Here is a 22,729-nt window from a genome sequence, read left to right as displayed (position 1 = left end):
TAACCAATAGTCTGGGAGAGAAAGCCAATTCTTCAAAATGTGACGTTCCTTCATGCATCATTCTCTTTTCTTAGGGAAAAACTCAGTTCTGTTCATTAACTCTCCTCCATTCTGTATCTGATTTGTTCACTCATTCTAAAGGCAAAGTTGCCTTGAATCATGAGATGACAGCAAATAAATTTGATAAATAATAAATATATAAACTATGCATGTGGAGAGTTTATACATAGATGTTTCTATGATCTTTTTTGTCCCCATTATTGTATTTACTTATACTGGAATACACAAAATTATCATTTGGGAAATTGCCTTGCCTCTACATATTATTCTATTGTCTCAGTTTGAAAAGGCACATGTCTCTATCGGAGTATATAAAATTGAACACTCTATCTAATGTTATACTCTATAAAATGTTTTTAGGATAGATTTGGGAGGGTTATATGAATTGTTATAAAATAAACTAAGTAAATTATAGTTATCTCACAAAGTATGAATGAACAAAATTATAGTCAAATGATTGATTAATGGTGATACTAGGGTATTCAATTTTTGATTGATAATATGAGTTAGTATGCAATGTAACAGTAATTGAGACTATGAAACGGATGCACAAAAAATTTGTAAACCAACCGACACACTGCTTGTACATTTATGAAAGAAAGCTGGATGTTTTTATGTTTTGTTTTTGTTTGTCTTTAAAAACCAATAAAATTGTTTTCAAAAAAAAAATCGAACACTCTGTTTAAAAGACATTTTTAACATTTCTGTATGCCCACATGATGACACAAATAATGAACTGGGGAAAGAAGTGCATAGATATACGTAGTTATTAATGTTCTAGTGATAATGACTAAACCACTAGTGTTCACAAACACATTTACATCTTTCATGTACTTTAAGTAGCTCTAAAAATCTTGTTTTTAAAGGGATCATTGGTAGGAAGTCAGTCTTAAGAAAGTCTGGCTCTCTAGCCTTGAGGAAGATGGTCTTCCTAACTTTCTAGCTGAATTTCATATCAGCTGGGCATGCCTATCAGCAGCTGCAGAGAAAGGAAAAGTTAAGTGCACCCAAGTGTGGTGAGGCAGGAAGAAGGCTAGGCCTCTTGGAAATGGGAAGAGAGGGAAGAGGCCTGCACACTGGTGGGTCTTTTGGGCATGGGTGGGAAGGGGGAGGAGGAATAGAGGAGGCCCACATGCTGTCTTACAACCCACAGCAAGTTTTTGCATGTGTGTGGGTGCTGAGTGGAAAACTTCCTCCACAAAGCATTCCTGCATGGTCGCTTAATGGTCACAAAGACTTGAGATTGTTGTTGGTGACTGAGGCAGTTGGGTGGAAGTCTTGCTTAACAACCAAAATTGCGGGCTCAATTTTTCTTCACCAACTTTTAACTAAAATTTAGCTGAGAAAGGTCTTATCAGATTTCACCTGACTCTAAAAGGAAATATTTTTGGGTTGGCATTTCTGATATACCTCTTCCATTGTTTCTTCAATGTGCATAGGAACAGGATTTGGAGATCGAAGCCCTTTAGGAACAAACACAGGGGCTTTATTTACTTCTTCCGGTGAAAAAAATTCAGCTTCATATTCTGATTCAGGTTCATCCTCATCCTCATCATCCTCCTCCTCTTGTGAAGAAGCTCTAAGGGTTACCAAATTAACTTTAGAATTTCCGTTTCTTGGTTTTTTACAAGGGGCTGGTTTTAAATTTCTGCCTTTGAAGACATGTTGTTTAACTTTTTGTTGGGGCTTCATTTTTCTACCATAGTCATTTTCACATTCAGAAGTGGAAGATGTTTTTGAATCATAGTTTTTGTTCCTCTGCTTTAATGTTCTTCCTGGTTGCTTCCTAGATCATAAAGAGATATTTTAATTAGTACGACTCACAAAAAAAGGAACAAAAGCAAATAGTTCTAAAGTAATTTTTAAAACATCAAAAATACAAGATAATAGGTATCTAGGTTTTAGGCATTTGAGTTACTAAAGTAGATTTTTAAGAATTCTTATGTATAAATGTGTTTATATTGTGGTATTTCAAATTAAAAGAAATATTGTAGGCTGTCCTCCACCTAAGAATAACTTTTCAGAGGAAGAATACACTCAAACCATTCTACAAAGTCTTATGCACTTGCTGAGCAAATCTGAAACAAGGCCTATGATTTTAAAAAAATGAATTAATTGGTCTGGGATTGCCTAAAAACTCTGATCTAGACTGACATATGCAGCCACCCAATGGACATGAACAGGCACAGGGTTAAATATTTGAAGGTAGCAAAAATCTCTAACTTCACACATACTTTAATAGTCTGAGCTCTCTGAATCCAACTATGGCAAACATAATGCGGTCCCTATCTTTAAGCTAGATGAAGATGCTCAGTGAGTAGCAACTCTGAAAAGGGCATAAGGATTGTTAAGAAACTACTAATGTAGTATGTCCTATAAGTTACTCCAGCTGTTGGAATACTAGGCCAGTTCTGGCCATCACATTTGAAAAGCAATGCAATAGATCTGAAAAAAACTATAGAAGAAAACAACCAAAAGACTTGGGGGTTCAAGCGCCAACCTTTGGGGGGGAACTAAAATATATGGAACTGCTTAGCTCAAAGAAAAGGTGACTAGAAGGATGTGGGACATAATCAAAACGTATTAAAATATCTGGCACAGACGAAATGGATAAGGAGAATATTTTGAGCAGGCTATTTTTTAAACTCATAATTGACCATAATTGACCTGTAACATTTGTTACGATAGGTCATGGTGATGGCCACTAATTTGGGTGATTTTAAAAGATATTTGATACATTGATGGAGGACAAGGGTATCAAGTACTATTTGCCTTGAAATTTCAATGTCTCAATTTCAATTTTTGGGTTGTGGGCAAAATGTCTATACACACCAGTTGCAGAAAAGTAATAGCAGGAGAGAAGTATGCCTCCATCTTTAGCTTGCAAGTACCACAGAACCATCCACAGTCATCCTGAACAGAAGCATCTGTGGTCATTTTGAAGTCAGTAGACACCAAAATCAAATTCAATGAATACAATGAATACAGATACTTGTATTCAGATACTTGGAGTAAGATGGGCTTTTGATCCAGAAGAGCTAATGTTATGTTCTTAAGGTGGAGATATATTCAGGTGTTTGTTTGCAAGCATTTGATGAATAACCACAATGAGTAATAACTGAATTAAGCTCTTGCTATACCTAGACTTGCTTTGATCTGGTTTGATAAGAATCAGCTGAGTAAGAGCCAATGAATTACAACTGCAATATAAAACTCTCAGAGGTATTTGGGCTTGAAAGAAGTGTTTGCCATTTGTATTTGTGTTGTGAAACCTAACTCCTCTCACGTGTGTCTATATTCCCTGGGTCGAGTTTTGCTCTCTTTCAGTTTTCATAGGACTTGTTTTGAATTTTCTATTGTTCTTCTTACAATCTTTCTGACTATAAGACACTTTCCTTAGAATCTGATCCTGAATGCTTTAAAGCCCTCTAATCCCCACACAAGACATACTACTACTCAAGGTGTACTTTTACCCTTTTAAGTTTTCCACTTCTTTCTCTTGGACAGAAAGCAGCTTAGGGATTTCTTTTTTAATTTGTGTTTCATTCTCCGAAGGCTGGTCTGATGAACCATGTTTCCCAAAGTGCCTACTTCTTGTTGAGGATACTAATTCGATGTTTTCTGTACATTTTTTTTCTTTCCTTGATTCAGAAGTTGATGCAGATTCCACCAAATGTACCGGGCTGCCCTGGAAAGAGTAGAAACACATGCCATATTAATCAGGGCACTTATACAAAGCTGTCAAAATATGACATGTTTATCATGATGTCATTGCAGAAATGATATAATTAAACCATGATGTCCTAAGATTGGAGACAAGCATATAAATAATGTGGGATGTCCTCATGCGTATACCATTATTTGACCTTGTGAACACCTATAAATTCAATACAGGTAGTCCTCGACTCATAACAGTTCATTTAGTGACTGTTCAAAGTTGCATCAGCACTGAAAAAATGACTTATGACCATTTTTCAAACTTACGACTATTGCAGCATCCTCATGGTCATGTGACCAAGATTTGGATGCTTGGCAATTGCTTCATATTTATGACAGATGCAGTGACCCCTGATCATGTGAACACCTTTTGTGACCTTCTGACAAGCAAAGTCAAATGGGGAAGCCAGATTCACTTAATAACAACCAGGTTATTAACTTAACAAATGCAATGATTCACCAAAAAACTGTGGCAAGAAAAGTTGTAAAATGGGGCAAAACTCACTTAACAAATGTCTCATTCAGCAACATAAATTTTGGACTCAATTATGGTTGTAAGTCTAGGATTCCCTGTACATATTTATTTTTCCAAATATTTTTAAGGAGCATCATTTGAATCTTTCAGTGGGCTGCATCGCACAGCATATTTTCTTCTGCTGCCTTCCTATGCAAGTTTGCAGCCCTAAAAATCAATTGCAGTAAAGGAAGGCTGCATCTGTATACAAGGGAGAGTTATTTGTAAAAGGAAATCAGAAAAATAGAAGTGCTTTCCACTAACACCAGAAAATCAGGATAATCCAATATATATTTTACTTAAATACACTCCATGCACATATACATATGTATGCTATTTAAATACATTTTTATAATATTTCTTGTATGAAATCTGCTCATAAGTTTCTAAGAAATAAAAAAGATTCAACAAGTATTTTGTATTGGCAAATTCTCATAAAAAACATTAATCAAGTGATGATTTAGGATGATTAATCTATGCTTACCCTTAACTGAGCTGTTTTTCCACATTTGCTGCCATACAAAGTATCACATTCTGCATCTCTTCCTGTATCTCCTTTGCTATTTTCTCTTTCTAAAGAGGATTCTGTGTTTTTAGGAACTTGTGCCATATTTGGCTTTACCTTTTGCAGATGACCTATCACGAGCAGAGCTGTATTTTTGTTTTCTGAATGATTTATTTCTTGAGGGTCAAAAGTATCACTAAAAACAAAAGTAACCAAAACTATTGAGATCATACAGGTTTTGGAACTGAAAACATATTTGTAACTATATGTTGTATAAATCATACTTTAAAAAAAGAAAACTAAAACCAGTCAAATTCACTCAGTTGATTCAAAAAAGACAAGGAAAAAGCAAGAAAAATTTGGAGTGGAAAATTAATGAAAGTATTATGCCACATTATATAGAAAATAAAGATTATACTAGGATCTCAGGAAAATTTTCATTTATTTATTGAAAACTCTTTTACCTTCCAAGAGCATCCATTTTTTTTCTTTTAACATCATCTTGGTTTTTCAGAAGACCACATTCCAATGATTTCTCAGAAGGATGTTTCTTCTGATCAATCCATCTTTTTGATGAGCTTTCAATAGATTCTGATCCTTCTTTTCTATCTAAATAATCTGGGGATGCCTGGACAATGACGTCATCCTTGATGTTGAAGAAAATTTGTGTATGCCAATTACTTATCAGAGTATAGCTAAAACACTTTCACATTAAATTCAGAATTAAGAATATTGACATTTCCTGTTTTGATAGTTGGCATAATTTCTCCAGATTTGTAGTTTATATCCCATGTAAATTGGTAAGAAGTTGTTACAACGGTGATGTACCTAATGATATTTATAATTTTTAGTTTACTAAAAATCTAAGAATACTTTAATTGAAACTCAAATATTAACTGCATGATTTCTTTTTATAAGATGTGAGACAGCTATGGATGCATCTGGGGATCACAATAATTTATGGTTTAGCGAGACTTAAATAACTGTGGCCTCCATACAGGCTCACAATTCCACTATCCCATAGCAACGAGGAGCACAAAAGCTTTCAATCTCACTACATTTAGGAACTCCATTTAGCACTATTGGCTGAATGAGGGAAGATTTTCAAACCTTTACTATAGTTAATTTCAAATGTACCACTTTAATCCATGCTTTATATTTTATTTTATAAATATATCTTAAATATATAAAATATTTAATAAAGATTAAAGAAGTATATCATTTTTATTTATTACATACATACATACATTAAAAAAAAAAACACACACACACACACAATTAAAACTCTAGCAGCTGCCTTTTCAATATACCTGCTTCTTCATCAGATAAGATGGAAAAATGAAAACATAGGATATGATATAAAGAAATATTTGTTAAATAGTACTGAAAAAGTTTCAATAAATTGAGTAGATAGCTAACCTCTGAAATTAGATATAGATCATCTTTCTTGCTAATGTCCATCTCTTTTACTTCTTCCACAATTGGAACACTAATATCTTCTGACACAGGTACTTCGTTTTTGTAATTAGTCCTTCCAACATTAAATTTGGCTCTCTGGAATCGCCCTCTTACCAACTGAGCAGGCTTGATTGTAGATGACTTATCTCCTTGGAAATTGGATTTCTCTCTATCAACCAAAGATGGAAAGTACCAAATTGAGTTAACAGATCTTTAAAACACGCATTTGTATGTTGATATGAAATTAATTCTTAAGAATTCTTTCTTCTGCTTGCCTGCTTGTCAAATGTTAATTAGAAACTCTCCTTCAAAATAACGGAAGATGAGCTGCATTTCTGCTTTTCTATGGGACTTTGGGACCCAATGCCATTCACTATTTGTTATATTTTATTGTATATTCTTATTGTGTGAGCTACCAAGAATACTATACTTGTAACAGGATAACAGCTTGATAAATAAATCATTACTTTACAGCATGCTATGTAAATGCAGGTTATGATCACGTTAGGTACTAAAACAAGGTGAGTTTTTATTGTTGAGGAACAATTAATTATGAACACTTGCCTTCAGTATTTTATTCTGAAATAATGAAATGTTTTCTCTTCAGCTATTATCCTGGGGAAGATTCAATAAGATAGCCCACCAAATAAAATACAACTATTCCCTGCTTGCCTTTCTCAAAGAGAAAGAGAATAGCTAATCCAACAAATTAAATCCAAAATTGAAAGGCAAATTTTAAATTTCCAAATTAGCATATGTGTAAAAAATGTAAGAAATTAACAAATCCTAAAACTTTATCGATCTGGTATATGATTCATATGTATGTATGTACACTGTGTACATATGTACACAGCCTCATCTCCTAAAATATGCCCCTTTTTCTGTTTTCCTTCTCCATGTACTTGTTTCTAATCACTAAAGGGTTTCTATCACTTTCTATTCTACCTCAGTGCTCCTGTAAATTGTTCATGAAGGTCAGAAAAGGAAAGAAAAAAAATTTGCATATGAAAACACCACATGATTGGGAAGCAAGGGGAGGAGTGCCATATTTTTACAAAGTGTAAGTTCATAAAAGCAACATCTAATTATTTTAATTATTTGTTTAGATTTACTAGCATAGATCATAAAGCAAAAGTCACATTTGAGTACATACCTGAGATGTAGATTGGAGCTATTCTGACCAGTACTAGACACTAGAGAATCTTTCTGAATTACTTTCTCGGCGTCTTCTAGGCTACTCTCCAAGTTTTCATCAGGTAAAATTTTATCGTTGATCTGAGTCTGAAAGTTAAAAGTTTCAATCTTAAACTGAGAAATAGTCTTAGCAGTGATATGCTGAATATCAAGGAATAATTGTGGCAATACAGAAACCCCATTTATATTGAATTCCAAACATTCAAGATTTCTATGTAAAATAAAAACAATCCAAACCAAATTTTCTTTGACTTAATACCATTGATGGAGTTTTGGTAGGTTCAGATTTTTGTAGTTCCAGATTTCCAGTGGTTGTTAATCCATTTCCTTCCAGAGATCTCTTTTCTTTCCTTCCAATTATCCCTCCTATGTTAGGTTTGGGTCTCTGGAATCTGCCTCTGAGAAATGGTGTTGATCGAGTATCGCTATGCTTGCTTTCTTCCTGTGACCTCTGTTTGCTAGAGGAAAATCAAAATGAACAGTCATGGCAATTAAAGTATTATTGACAGAATTTCTAACAGATAATATACATATGATCACTAAACACGGTAAGGAAATGTAAGGAAACATATGTCCATTTTTGTATTGATTTTTAATTGGCACGCTGATATCTAATAGAACAGTAAATTTTATTTATTTTTTAGTTGTTATTGGAATTCTCACCTAATCTTCAGTTTGGATTTAAACAAAGCACATGTAGTAAGGCTGATACTTTGAAAATGCTTTAGAAAAAATATTTTCAACTTCCGGCTTGAGCTTCTTCGGCGACGGACCGAAATCTGTGATCGTGTGCAGTTTCGATGCGTGCTCGCCGCTGGACTGCCCCGAGCTGGCTGGTTTGGAGGCTAAGCCACCCCGTAGAGGTGGTGAAGAAGGGGGAGACCACCAGCAGGGTCGAGGAGAGCTGCATTTCTCCTCCCCAGCTGGCCATTACTCCCTTTCTCAAAGGCAGTTGCAGCGGTGGTCAGAAATGGCCACCTCAAAGAAGAACTTGACTGGAAAAGAATGGGCAGGAGGAAGGTAAGAAGACAACGTTTTGGCTGACCGGGTCGAACAGAAAAAGCAACAACATAAGGTATCCTGGAATTGGAACTATAAAGAATATCATTTCTCCCAAAGAAGATTTTGAAGCGGCGAATGAGAGAGGGAAGGGAAAGGATTTGTTTTCTTTTTCTTTCCTTCCCCATATTGACAACTAAGAGATTTAAGTAAAAAACTGATAAAAATCCACTTTGACATTAACAGGCATTTAAGCTGAAAATAAAATGTCAAAGGGATAATAAAGACTTCTGGATTTTCAAAAACCTTTGAAAGAAGGAGAGAAAAGGAAAAAACAAAAGGGTGGGATCTGGAAAAATGGAGGGGACCACCTGGAAGTAAAAGGAATTAACAGTGAAACTTTAACAAGATTCATAAAAGATACATTCCAACTGAAACTTTGTAACAAGATAATAGAACCCCAGGAAAAGAAAGTGGAAAAAAGAAGAAAGAAGAAACAGCTTTGGATTATTTGGATTACTTGGTAATTTTTGGATTTTTGGTTATTGGCTCTAAAGGACTAAAATCAATTGGGTGGTTGTTTAAAAGTTTTTAAAATGGTATCACTCTTGGAAGAACTGAAAATGGAACTTAAAAAACAGAAAGAAGATGCTCAAGAAGGAAGAGGTTTTTTTTGGCTTTGTATTTCAATTTTTAGAAATGGAGATCCTGAATTATGAGAAACAACAAGAAATGCCTGTAGAACAAGAAGGGCAGGACAAAGAAGAAACCATCTTCAATGACCAAGTAATTCTATGTGAGGAAAGAAAAGGAAAGGGGGGAAAGAGAGTGAAAAATTTAAGATCTGAAAAAATAACCAAAAAAAAGAATAGTTTGAAAAGTAATTACAACATTAGGAAGAAACAGAAAAGAGGATTACAGAAGAGAATTAGAATTAGAGAGACAAGGGGTCAAAAAGGGAAGGGAGAAGAAGAGGGGGAAGAGGGAAAGGAAAAGAAGTTATAAAGAACAGAAATGGGATATAGAGAAATAGGGAAAACGTGTAAGGATTAAAGGTATAAGCCTATTTAGAAGACACAGAGATAATGGGTGAAAATTTAATTGAAAGAGGGATTCTGCAAGGGTACATAAGATAGTATTGTTATATTAGAAATAGAAATGAACTTAGAAAATATGAAACAAGTGTGATTAAAATGATAGATAAAATACTCATTGTAATATAATGGAATGTTTGTTAATAAATAAATGAAATAAAGACAATGACAGAATGAAATTAGGAAAGGATGAGAACATTTTAATTATTATTAATGAGTTATAAAAATTTAAGTGAAGAGGAATATGAAAGAAATATGGAAAAATTATGGAAATATTATAAGTGTTCCTAAGGAAGTATAATATCCCATTGAAAGATTATAACTAACATTAATGATAGAGCTGAATTGGAATAGAATAAGTATTTTATTTATTATTGTTATATATATACTTTCTCTTTAAGAACCTAGTGTGTATTTTAAGAATGTACCAAGCAGAATTCGACTGGAAGTTATGTGTTATATTAAATGTTATAATTGTAAAGGCATAAATTGAAGTTTAAATAAGAGTTGAATGGAACAAAAATTAAAAGATACAAAGGTGTCATACTCCAATCAGTAACTACAGGGGAAAATATTGTTTAATGAGAAAAGAAAATATGAAATTGAAACAGGACAGACAAAAGTACAAATATAATGATTAGAAATATATTGAAACTTAGAAAAAGATATATATAATTGAATTTAGAAAGGAATGAGATAATTAAAAGCAAGGTTGAGAAAACTAAGGGAAGGGAAAAATTATTGAGAAAATGTTAAAATAGTAAGATATGGAATAGAACACAAAGATGAATATGAAATTGAGTTTGTGTCTGTATGGAGAAGTGATAACCCGGGACCATGCTATTCTCAAACAAAGAAATTTTACTTGTATTATGTTTTGTGAAAACCCAAATAATTTTTTTACAAAAAAAAGAAAAAAAGAAAAAATATTTTCGAATTTGTGGAAGCACAGTATCTCATTAGATTCAGTAAGCAATCTGACTGTTCAGATTTGGTGCAACTCTAAAAACATGCTATTCTTGTAAGAATTACCGTATGTTTTGCCCCATAAGATGTACCTGACCATAAGATGCACTCCTGTTTTTGGTCTCTATTTTCGGCTTCCATGAGCCCCATTTTTGGCCTCTGTGTGCCCCATTTTCAGTCTCCACGCATCCTGTTTTTGGCCTCCGTGTGCACCATTTTTGGCTTCCACGCATTCTGGTTTTGGCCTCCACGCATCCTATTTTTGGCCTCCGTGCGCACCATTTTTGGTCACCGCACGTCCCATTTTTGGCCTCCTTGCAGTCCATTTTTGGCCTCCATGGATTCTGTTTTTGGACTCCACGCATTCCATTTTCAGCCTCCACATGTCCCGTTTTGGGCCTCCAAGCATCCTGAGAGGCCAAAAATGGGGCATGTGGAGGCAAAAAATGGGGTGCGCAGAGACTGAAAACAGCCAAAGGATGAGGGCTGGCAGGTGGGCCAGGCTTTGGCAATATATATTCCATAAGACGCTGAGACATTTCCAGCCACTTTTCAGGGACAATGAAGTGCGTCTTATGGAGCAAAAAATACGGTATATTCAGATCAAACCAACAGTAAATATGCACAGACCTGTAATTATTAATAAATGTAATAAAATTACATAAAATGTGTTATTGTAATAATAGGAGTACAAATAACAGTGGCAATCACCAAATTTTGTACTAAACGTCCATTGTAGATAGGACAGATATGAGTCATGGGACAAAATCAGGCAACCCGGAAAGATGCATCAGATAAAAACAGCAACAGATAGACAATGTATTCTCTACCAGGGAAATTCTTTAAAATGGGATAAATGTGTATCTTCCTTGCTTCCCAAGAAAGCAACAAAGGAACATTCGGCTTAGAGATTCCATAGAGCCATCGCTATCTTGTGTTTTATTTATGTAATACCGCTGAAAACAGATGTTTTTATATTGCTCCCACAGAACTGTAGAAGTTAGTACATCCAACTTGGCCAAGGTAAAAGTCCACAAACTTTCAAAATTAGAATTGAAGAGAGATATAATGATGGCACATGCCCATTTGAGAAGAATCTATATGCTGTAGGGTTGGATAGTAGGCTTAAACCCATCTGAAAATCAATATCTCAGGTATGTTGTTATTTCTTGGCATTTTCAAGTCCTAAAGTCCTAAAAGACTTTCCAAAGAAAGTCCAAAGGAATAGAGCTTGCTATTAGTTTTTGTTAGGTTGATTTATAAAATGTCTGAAAAAATGAATTTCAACCAGAAATTAAGGAAAACCGGGCTCTGGCACTTACAGAAGCCAAACTTTAACCATAAAGTTCTTCATGCATTATGAGATTATGCATTATGCATTCTTCATGCATTATGAGACATATTGGTTTTAATGAATTAACTACTTAGAAGCAGGGGGAAGGACAGTAAACAATGAAAGTAACATCTTCCTTTTGTATGAATATCATAGACATCCCATATAAATATCAAAGGGGCATAACATATAGCACAGTGTGCTTTTGTCTCTACATCTCCTTTTTTGTGGCAACTTGAGTGTAGCCATAGTTAAATTTTTGAAACTTTTGAGGCAAAAAGCCAAAAAGGATAGGTCACTTTCTATCTATGATTGTCTCGCCCACTTATTTTAAATTTTATAAACATTACACATATCCAAATAAAGAGATGTTGAAAATACTTTTTAACAACATCATTGTGTTATTGCTATGCTGCCTACTAGTTTCCAACAGCAGAAAAAAAAATATTTTGGCAGCTCCCAGCATGTTTCTCCCCCCCCCTCCCCCCCTGTGGTCAACCCAAATATTTTAGCTGTTTTTTTAAGAGGATGTAAGGCTCTTGGATCAATTGGATCAACCACTCAGAAACACAAAAAAAAGTATGTGTGGGGTTATCTAATGGCTTACATCTTCTCTTTTAATCTTATCAATTTCATTAACCTTCCAAAAAAAGATTAGCATTAGGGTTACGCCTTGCCCTTTCTAATGATGTTCTGACCACCCCCTTTACAGACCTGGCTGCAAGTAAATTGTAAGTCTAAATTGTCTACAAAATAAATTCATATCAAGAGTCTTAAAAACCACAATATCCTTACCCAACTAATTCTTTTTTCTGGGTATCAGGTTCCAGTGAAATCTTCTCATTTGATGCATCATTCTTAAATCCTGGAAGATTCTGAAGAGACAGATGGGTTTCATTTGTTGCAACCTCCTCTTTAGCATTGGTAGGACATTCTTCTAAAAATGGTAAGGTTTTAGATTTTGCTGCTTCCTAAAATATATCAAAATATTCAAGAATTAATGCATGATGCAAGCACTTTTATTTCTAAATTACAATATAGTGCAACATACAAGGAACGAGTCTCAGGAAGAGCAATTAGAAAACAATTTTCACTTCTTAAGACCCTGACATATTTATCACTTGACATAAAGAAACTTGGCTGACACCAAAGTCATAGGTAGGTGTGACTTTTCACAGATCCATGTTGTACACCAATTTGCTCATAGATCATCACCATTTTACAAAATGTTCTCGTTACAAATTAGCTTCCAGCTGCACTTCAAGAGACTGTTTGTCATCTATAAAGCCCTTAATGAATTAGGGCCTAGTTACTAACAGAACTGCCTCTCTCTGATCATTTCTGATTTTCCTACTGACAGGGTTGGCATGCTCTATGTCCAATCAACTAAGCAATATATGCTCTGGGTCCTCAGAACCATGTGTCTTCTGTTATTGGTTCTGATCTTTGAGATATGCATTCTGAAGTTTACATAATCCCAATCTGCTGTCTTTTAAGAAAGCTTTAAAAATCCTGGTCTTTTGATAAGCCCTGAGCCAGAGTATTTTGTGAAATGTACACAAATACACATACATACATAGACACATACGTACAGTACATACGTACATACATACACACAATTACAAATCCATAAATTTAAATGGTCTTAAAAAAACCTTAAATTGTTCCAATTGGATGGCTTATAAATTTTAAAAAATAAATAAAACAAAGTCACATTAATTACAAACAAGAAAATACAAAGTTAAAATAATCTTACGCTTAGATTAGAGGTCTCACTATATTCACTTTCACTCTTTTCTGCAGAATCCAGTTGGGGTTGTACTGTGTTTAACAATTCCTCTCTGTCTGATGCATTCTCTAAGTTCTTTTTACATCTTGATTGTGAATTCTCCAATGAATGCTCTATTTCAACAGTATTATCTTTTTTTTCTTCCTGAAGACTGGAATCTCTGATTAACGAAGGGGGAAAAAATTAACCTATGACTAGAAAATTTAGAAAAACACAATTTTTGTGTTCATGAAGATTTCAGACTTTGACATATAAAAAAAATTATAGAAATTAACATTTAGATAGCAATATCCCACTATAGAAATATCTAATTTATTAAAAAGAATTACGATAATTTTCAGACAGACAAAAGTTGCAATTAATTTGTTAAGAGCCTAATAAATCTACAAAATGGTTCCATGTAGCTTGTAACTAATATTGAGAAGACTCTGGAAGCCAATTCTACTAAAGCATATTTGGTTAAAAAAATATCCAACTCGAAGCTTAAAAAGGTATGTCATTCTCATAAGCTCTGTGGTTGAGCTCTTGATTCAAAATTGCATCAAACTGTACTTTTGAATGCAACAAAAATGAGTAATTGTTATATTTTTAATTGGAGAATGAACAAATTTCTTAATAATATAAATCAAATGTAGTTTTCATTCTGACAGATTCCACTACTTAATACTGGACTTCTGGAATACTTTTTGAGTGTCTTTTTCAATAACCTACCCAAAGTTAACTGTAGCCTTCAGATTACAAAAAATGATATGCTCTTCAGGTAAGTCTAGAGTGACTCCTGACTTGGAGCTTCTGCTACTTAGAATAACATTTACCCTAGCTTAGAAATATAATTGGATTTGAATTGGTATAAGAGAGACCCTAAACTCCCTTTGTTGCAGGAAAAGGGGATTGTTAGTAATATATTTTATCCAATCTGAATCTTTTGGTACCTGAAATATTATGTAGAGCATTTCCATTATTTAAACTCATCATTAGACACTATATACCCAACATGGATAAATAATTCATGCATTATAACAAGGGCAGGCCTCCTTTTTTGTTGGGTTGCAATTCCCATTTACCATTATGTGAGGTTGATGGGAGCTGAAATACAACATTGAGAGTGTTAAGAACTGAGAATCACAAGTGGGAACCAGCAGGTCCTGCTCTAGAAAGAAGTATTATGTAATTGTATAACAGCTGTGTCCTCATGCCATTAAGAGGCCAGCCATGTATCCATTAAAATAAAGAAAATACTGAGAAATTAAACTGCAGCAGAATCGGTGGTACAATCAAGGTGGCAAGTGCAGATGCATGTTAGAATCCAGGACTCTTTTATAAGTAGGCAATACTGTACACATTAAAAAGGGGCAGGGTTTTGATTACTTGATTGCCCTGATCATTAACTGTTTTGACCACCCTGCTGCAGATTTCTCTGTGCTAGCTACAAAAGATGCCTACAATTTCTGCACTGCCATAGATGACCCACTATTGGGTTAATTTTTGAGGCAATGAAACATGTAGCTAGCTGAGTCATGTACTCTTCCACAAAATTAAGCCAAAGACGGAAAAAAGATTTATGGGTATAGAGGCCTGAGCCTCAGTGTGAAGCTGACACAGCTGAGCCCTGAGTTCCCAGCCCTGTGCTCTATATGGGCTATGTCATAAAGATAGATATTACGCATTTCCCTGTGAAAAAAGGGTTTTAGGTGTTTGTTTTCCATTTTTAAAATAAAATACACCTACTTGCTGGCAGGAATTACCACATCCTTTGTAATATCAAGTGACAAAGAGGCATTTTGTAGTGTGTAACTTTCAGACTCTATTGGCTTCTTCACAGGAGATTGGTTTGAATATGCTCCACCTACTTTCTCATTGCTGACAACTGTTCTTTTTTCTAATGCCGCACATTGTGGTGTGTCAGCTTCATGAGCTGTTGCATCCTAGAAAAAGATTAAATTTCTGAGGTATAAGGGTTTACAGAAAAAAATGGTTTACAGAGAATGCAAAGTTTTTAAAAGTCATTAATTCACATATTAGATAATACAAGTCCTGTATTTTTTTTAAAGGACAATGAAACAGCAACAAAAGAAAAACTCTTATCAGAGGTGTTCGGATTCCCAAATCGCTGTACTGAACTGCTGGTGGTAAGGAATTCTTCTACTATGAACTTAATGCAGTTCAAAAACATATAGCACAACCATAGTAATGCTGATCTAAGAGAAAGAAATCCAACATATATGAATGAAGTTTTTATATTGACTGCAAAGGTAGAGAGTATGATTGTCAGCATACATAAAGGCCATCTTCTATTCAGTTGAACCTGTTCTCCGGGATTCTAAGTTCCAGTCGTAGTAATCAAGAGTTGGGTCAATCTATAGGAGTTGCTTCTAGTATATCAATATATGCTTCACAAACAGGTAGTCCTCAACTTATAACCATTCATTTAGTGACCATTTGAAGTCACAATGGCACTGAAAAAAAGTGATTTACAAGTGTTTTTCACATTTATGAACATTGCTGCCAGAATGGGATGCTCAATTCACCATAGCAAACTCACTGAGACCCACTTGCCACAGAACAGCATGATACATGACAATTTGCCACAGGAGAATCAAACAAACACAAAAGTTAAATTAATTTCAATGGAATCATGGCCAATAATAACAAAATAAAGAAATCAATCCAGAAATACAAGCGTTACAATAATTTTGATGAATATGTGATTGTCAATAAAAGTAATTGAATAAAATGATTAATACAGTGTTGAATTGTCCTGCCACGATTGTCCCACAGTGAGTTGGCCACAGTGAGTTGGCCATGGTGAGTTGGCCACGGCAAATTGGCCATGACGTGTTGGCTGTGGCGAATTGTCTAAAGCCTTGCAGTATCTCCATGGTCACATGACCAAAATTGGAGCACTTGCAACTGGCATCTATTTATGACATTTGCACAGTCCTAGGATAATTGTGATAACCATTTGTAACCTTCCTACCTGGCTTCCGATAAGCAGTCAATGAGGGAACCCAGATTTGCTTAATGACTGTATGATTCACCTAACACCAGTACTGATTCACTTAACAACTATGGCAAAAAGGTTATAAAATGGGGCAAAACTCATTTAACAACTACCTTTCTTAACAATGGAAAATTTTGGTTCAATTGTGGTCATAAGTCAAGGACTACCTGTAATGGGTACATAAGCAGAACAAACTGACTTATTAGAATAGACTAAACTACCATTGTATAGCACATGCCTTAAATACAGAGAAACTGTACCATGGTTTAAGAAAAAATTCAAATTAATTCAGTGAAGGCATCTTAAACAATACATATTCCATAGAAGGAATTTTTTATAGGTTGATACCTAATTTATTCAGTCTTTGACAGTTATTGTTTTACATACAGCATACTTACAGTGGTATTATTTAGAAGTTGACAATCATTACATTCAGTCTGCATCACAGTCTTTTCAGTGATTACTGCTTCACTTGCTAATTCAGTGCCTGCTTCGCTTGGTTTTTTTACTGTCTCAGTGCTTCTTCCAGGTAATTCTTGCCTTCTAGCAACCCTTCCTAAATTCAGTTTTGGTCTCTGAAATCGTCCCCTTGCTAATAGTGCAGGTTTGAGAACAGTTTGCTTGCTACTTTCTTGTGAGGTAGATTGGTTCTTATTCCTAAAAGATCAACCGTGAAAAGGCAATAATAAAATGAAGTAATTCCTAAAGATGGCAATCAATTCTACTATTATTATTAGTGAATAAGGAAGAAAATCCTTGCCCAAATTCTGAGTTCTTCTCCCCATACTTACACAGATTCTGCATCCAAGCCCTGGCAATGTGTTTTAGTAATCTCAGCTGGGTTGATGCCAGGTGTATCATTCTGCTCAATTTCCTGAGAATTAAATAATTAAAGAATGAATGCTGTACCTTTTCAAAACAAATCACTCTAATCAATAAAATTTAGAAACACTTTATTTTACCAGCTTTCAAGTCTATATTCTAATTAGCTGGCATCTTAAGAATATTAATTTTCACTCATCTCAAATACATGTCATACATTTGGGAAAAATTACTAGTGAGCATTCACAAAGCAAACAAACATCAAACTGGCAGATGAGACCTTTAAATACATTCCATAACTTGCTATTCCTCATGTTTTATTACTATTCTTGCCAAACAAAGAAGTATATTAAATGGCAAGGAGAACTTAAAATGTACAAAAAGTATAAATATTAACCAATGTATTTTGATTATTATACATTTTTCCTTCCCAAAACAAATTGAAAATACGTTCCAGACCTTATCTAGACACTAGTTATTTATTAGTTTCTGTTTTTTTAATCAACCAGTTTGTAGAAGCAAGATTATGTAAAATATATTTTTCTCTTTTAAAGAAATAAAGAATTTTACAAAACCTCTGAAAAACAATTTCGAAAACATGATGTGCCCCTTTTTAGTCCTGTTACTATATTGTACATCAGTCCAGAGAAAATAATAATTGCAATAATTATTTCTGCTTTAGTGACACACCCTGCAGGACCCTAACTCAGCATTCATATACATTCAAAAACTGTTGATCGCCATACTCTATACTGATTCAATTTTAACTGATACAGTGGGTTATAAAATAGTTTTATGCAAGAGAGATAATTGAAAGCTTTCAGTTCCTCAGGCAACACATATAAATCCAAACTAATGAATACCTCCCCGCCTGCACCATCAGATCCAGACTTCTTGAGCTCGCCTTGAACAGATGCTTCTCTTCTTCCAGACACGTTACCAATATTAGGTTTAGGTCTTGTCCATCGACCTCTCACTTCCATCTTTCCCACAAAAGCTTTTTGACTCTCTCTACAGAAAAAAACAGTAAAAAAAAAAACCTGGTTTGAAACCTGCAGTAGAGTGATTTAGATGAAATGGAACATTCAGATAAATCACCATCAATCAATTTCAAAAGGCAGCATTACTTAGAATAGCTTACATCCTGCAACAATAACTTTACTACATCAAACATCTGTCTATTCCAAGTCCTTGGTAAGGACTCAATAGACAGATAAAAATGCCAAATCTAATCTACATGCTAATTTGCTGACTGTGTGACAAACCCTAATAAATTACTTACTCTGTTACTCTTATGACATCACTGCTTGCATTGCATGTTTCCTCTGTAGTAAATCCAGAAATGGAAGCAGCTTTATTTTCTACAAGTGACTCAGAAGAAACTTTAACAATTAATGGGTTAGATGCTAGAGGTTCTATTTTTTCAGATGCTCTTGTTAAGTCTGATTCAAAGTTCTGCAGCTGCACCTCCTGTGTGGGCTTTTCAGGAATTGCCCTATCTGTTTCCCTGCAAATAAATTGGAAATATCCATTTTGCACGTAAAACACAGCCTCTGAAAACTTAACCAGGATAAAAAAGGAAAGTCCCTACGTATGCATTTTTCTTCAAATAACTGATCCCACCCTTTGCTATATCACAAATTGCCTTAATTCTTAAACTGTCATATAGAAAACAAAGCACTTTGAACTTGTTTGGAAGCCATTCTATCCCACTTCATGTTGGGGGAATGTTTTCAGTTGGTTCTGGGAGGAAGAACAACTTTTACTCACATGATTTCTTCACCACATATTTGTTTCTTTACCACGTTCTGATTTTTATCCAGTTTATCTCTTACAACTACTTCATTCTGCAAAGCAACCAAAATAGCATGATCTCATTATGAAATTCACAACAATTTATTTATATCTTGCATTTAACTTTCATCAACTTTGATTCATCAACCACAACGGTTAGACTCATACACTAACATACACTAAATAACAAATGAACAATTATGATGCAATGTATGAACCAGGTCTATGTATGAAAAAAAGAGTAAAAAGATAAATAAAAGATTGAAAGAAAGTGAAATGATGCCAGAAATAACTGGAGGATGTCCTATCAAATTAGCGATGGGACGTTTTTAATCAATCCTAGTCCAATCATATTACAGCCAATAATACCAAGAATTTGGCTATATACCTATAAGTACATGCAAGCCCAGAGCTTTCTCACTTTCTGTCTCCAAAAATAAAGAGCCCTTGTCAGAACCAATATCAATATTCAAATATTTGGGGTCACTGACTTTGCTGGAATGGAGCACAAGTCTTTAAAGTGATGTGTTTGTAATATAGATTTAATATAGATACTCCTCAAATAAGGAGAATTAGCAAGCTTTAACACAGAAAAATTAATAAATATTTTACCTGGGCTTCAGTGGATTTTTCAAAATCTTCTATATTTTCTTTTGGAGTTATTTGAGACACTGAATGCTGCTCAACATTGTGCTCAGATGTAACTGATGAAACATCCTCTTGTTCTGGTTTATTTTTTTGAATACTGAAAATAATATAATATATAGAAAATCTATATTTTTCCTTTTTTTTCTCTAACCTGTGAAGAACTAGTGGCATTTCTCTCTTCATATAATGTGTAAGCTATGAAACAGACTAATCCTAAAAAATTATACAAGCAAGCAGAGTGGCTCTATATTTGTTCGGTGAGCTATTTCACATTTTTATGTCCTTACTAATATATAAACCAGTTCAATATATTCTCATAGTAACAATCAAAAAAGAAAATCATCACTTTTCATAGTAATGAAAAATCAAACTCACAGGGAAAAAAAGCTTCATCTAAAATAACCAGACTGTCATAGCTAGAGAAAAAGTTAACAGAGAAAAACTTGTTCATAATGCACAATAGTCAATTCATTGTTTATTAGAGGCACGGCAGATTTCTCCTCACCCAAATAAAAAGTAGTTTTCAACATCCCTAAATTCTAGCAAGACTGAAATTCATATACAACTTCATCAACAACATGTTGAAAACAGCATAATTTACTGAACTAAATCTGAATATATTGTTGTTTCTTAAATTACACAAAAACATTTAAAATTAAGCCACATAGGAGAAAATCTTATAAAGTTATAAAAATGTGCTGTGCTTTACAAGATTGCTTTGATACAGTATAATACATATAATTTATACCTATGGTCTTTTTCCGCTTCTTCATTTAATCTGATAAAGCATTGTAGTTTTTCTTTATCCATGATAAGAGTTTCATCAGGGATTGTTCTATTAGGGACTTCCAGTTCATCACCAACTTCCCCAATGCAACTTATCTCATCATTAGCCGATATATTTTTCCCTAAGAACAGATTGTAAATTGAATTAAAGTTCAGAAATTAGCAAAATCAAGACATAATATCTCAGTGGTATAACAATAGCATTTCAAAAGCTTACTTTTCTTTCTAGTCCTTTTTTCTTCCATCATTTCTGTTGGAATATTTCTTTCTTCAAGAAGATTGTCTGTCTCCTGTTCAGAATCTTTTTTCTTTCTTTTCCTTTTCTTTTTTGTCACTGTTGATTCAATAACTGTTTGCTCTTTTGCCTGTTCCAAAATGCCAGGAGATTCTTCATTCTCCTTTTCAGCTGTTTCAGCATCTACTTCTATTTCCATGTCAGAACTTCTACCATCCTGATGTTCATCCGGACCATGGTTAGACTGTCCATTTACAACTTTATCTATCAAAGTATACAAGATTAAACAAAGGTATTCCTAATAATGAAAAATAAACTTGTTCAAACATCATGAACAATATGGAGACATTCCATTTTCTGCTCCTTATAAACTCACAGCATCTTCTGCTCTCCTAATGTCAGTTACAGAAGTGCTAATTGTTTTTAGTTATATAGAAATTTCCTTTATTTTTCTCAAGATTATATATCTATGTAGTATAAAACGCTTTGTGTGTGTTTGATACTTTGCAATCTTTAATTGGGTATAATGTTGCATCATAAAGCAAAACTTTGTCAACAAAGATCCCCCAAATTGACATACTAAATGCCAGAACCCTCACTCTGGAGGAAATTAAATTTGTGGATTATTATTTTTTTGCCACTTCAACACTACTACCATGCTGCCACAGTCAGTAGCAGTCAGGTGATCCTCGTTTTCAACAATAACCTGACAGTTTCCCACAAACTGTCTCATATGAGGGAGGAACTCATATGATTGCTGATACCCCTACGCTCCCTGCCATCTCCCTATTAGCAAAAGTTTTGCCTGTGGGGAAATTGCAGGAAGAAAGACAATGAAGAAATCATCCAGTCCTGCTGCACTTATATCATGCCAATCCCTCATTTACTTCCTTTTCCACCAGACAGCAGCTAATTACCTGCCTACTGGGAAAGGAAGAGAAAGGAAAAAGGAGGGAGGGGGAGGGAGGGAGAGGGAGGGGAGGAGGAAAAAAGGGAGGGAGGGAGGGAGGAAGGGAGGGAGGTTAGTTGGTTTTTGACACTGGCTGCCAACTTCACCCAAGGAAACTTAATGGAGAAGCCAATAGGAAATCAAGTCATTCCCACTCCCGCTGATAATTTTGCCTATCCATGTTTTTCTGTTTAGGTAAGAGAAAATTTCTGAAATGATAATCCAAGGCACAGGTCGTCTGATATTATATACAAAATATTTCATCAAAAATTATTTGGATCACTGAAGTAGAATCAAAGTATTCTGCTTTTATCAATAAAAATGCAAGGACTTATCTAGGCAATTGCCAAGAATGAAGACCGACTCAAAGGCACACGGACACACAAAAATCAGTGTATCTTCTAGTTCAAGTGTCCTACAACTACTGTCCTTGCTTAGAAAGGACAGAATGCGACATAGCAAAGAGAAGTTATTCATGACTTCGCCAAGCATTTTCAGTATTATTAAAATTACCTTTTCGCTTTTTCTGAGATCTCGGTGTATTTCTCTTATTGGAATTTTTTTCTTTTTGTTGCTGACATGCAGCATCTTTATCTTTCTTCTTCCTCTCATTTTCCAGGACCTTCTCAAGGAGTTTTGTAAAAAAACTGAAGTCAAAAGGCCTTTTTTCTTCTGTCAAAAAATGAAATGATGTGATAAGTTATTGAACATAAATTATACTTTATTAAATGGAATACGTGAAGTAGCTATACCATTAACTTTATTTGTTTATTAAAATAAGTCTTTGCTTGTTTAAAAAAACATGTAACAGTGAATGTGTGACTTTTAATATGTCAGGATTTAGAAAAGATTTGAACAATTTAAA

The 22,729-nt window shown here is 34.4% G+C and overlaps 1 protein-coding gene and 1 long non-coding RNA gene across 2 annotated transcripts in view; one reads left to right on the top strand and one right to left on the bottom strand.

Annotated features, from left to right (window-relative positions):
* Positions 1–22,729, bottom strand: part of BDP1 (BDP1 general transcription factor IIIB subunit) — a 47,011-nt gene that overhangs the window by 13,351 nt on the left and 10,931 nt on the right. Inside the window, exons 9-27 of the mRNA XM_026670648.2 lie at positions 22,378–22,536; positions 20,898–21,179; positions 20,643–20,802; positions 19,859–19,991; positions 19,223–19,299; positions 18,735–18,959; positions 18,316–18,463; positions 17,422–17,504; positions 17,029–17,287; positions 15,358–15,554; positions 13,597–13,789; positions 12,636–12,811; positions 7,708–7,906; positions 7,408–7,535; positions 6,216–6,423; positions 5,261–5,442; positions 4,776–4,992; positions 3,534–3,748; positions 1,471–1,846 (exon numbers count right to left, since the gene is read on the bottom strand). Coding sequence (XP_026526433.2) covers positions 1,471–1,846; positions 3,534–3,748; positions 4,776–4,992; positions 5,261–5,442; positions 6,216–6,423; positions 7,408–7,535; positions 7,708–7,906; positions 12,636–12,811; positions 13,597–13,789; positions 15,358–15,554; positions 17,029–17,287; positions 17,422–17,504; positions 18,316–18,463; positions 18,735–18,959; positions 19,223–19,299; positions 19,859–19,991; positions 20,643–20,802; positions 20,898–21,179; positions 22,378–22,536 — 3,617 coding nt within the window. The remainder of the gene's footprint in view (positions 1–1,470; positions 1,847–3,533; positions 3,749–4,775; positions 4,993–5,260; positions 5,443–6,215; positions 6,424–7,407; positions 7,536–7,707; positions 7,907–12,635; positions 12,812–13,596; positions 13,790–15,357; positions 15,555–17,028; positions 17,288–17,421; positions 17,505–18,315; positions 18,464–18,734; positions 18,960–19,222; positions 19,300–19,858; positions 19,992–20,642; positions 20,803–20,897; positions 21,180–22,377; positions 22,537–22,729) is intronic.
* LOC148132548 (uncharacterized) lies at positions 12,660–22,667 on the top strand. Its single transcript, XR_015748159.1, has 4 exons — positions 12,660–12,786; positions 14,280–14,389; positions 15,681–15,758; positions 22,484–22,667. It is a non-coding gene; the product is annotated as an uncharacterized LOC148132548 (long non-coding RNA).

This window comes from Notechis scutatus, chromosome 2 (assembly GCF_049901735.1).
Source record: "Notechis scutatus isolate UNSWTSFEM ecotype Mainland chromosome 2, rNotScu1.2, whole genome shotgun sequence".
Classification (NCBI taxonomy): Eukaryota; Metazoa; Chordata; class Lepidosauria; order Squamata; family Elapidae; genus Notechis; species Notechis scutatus.
Note: the sequence above shows the minus strand (reverse complement) of the source record. Positions and strands in the feature narration are given on the sequence as shown.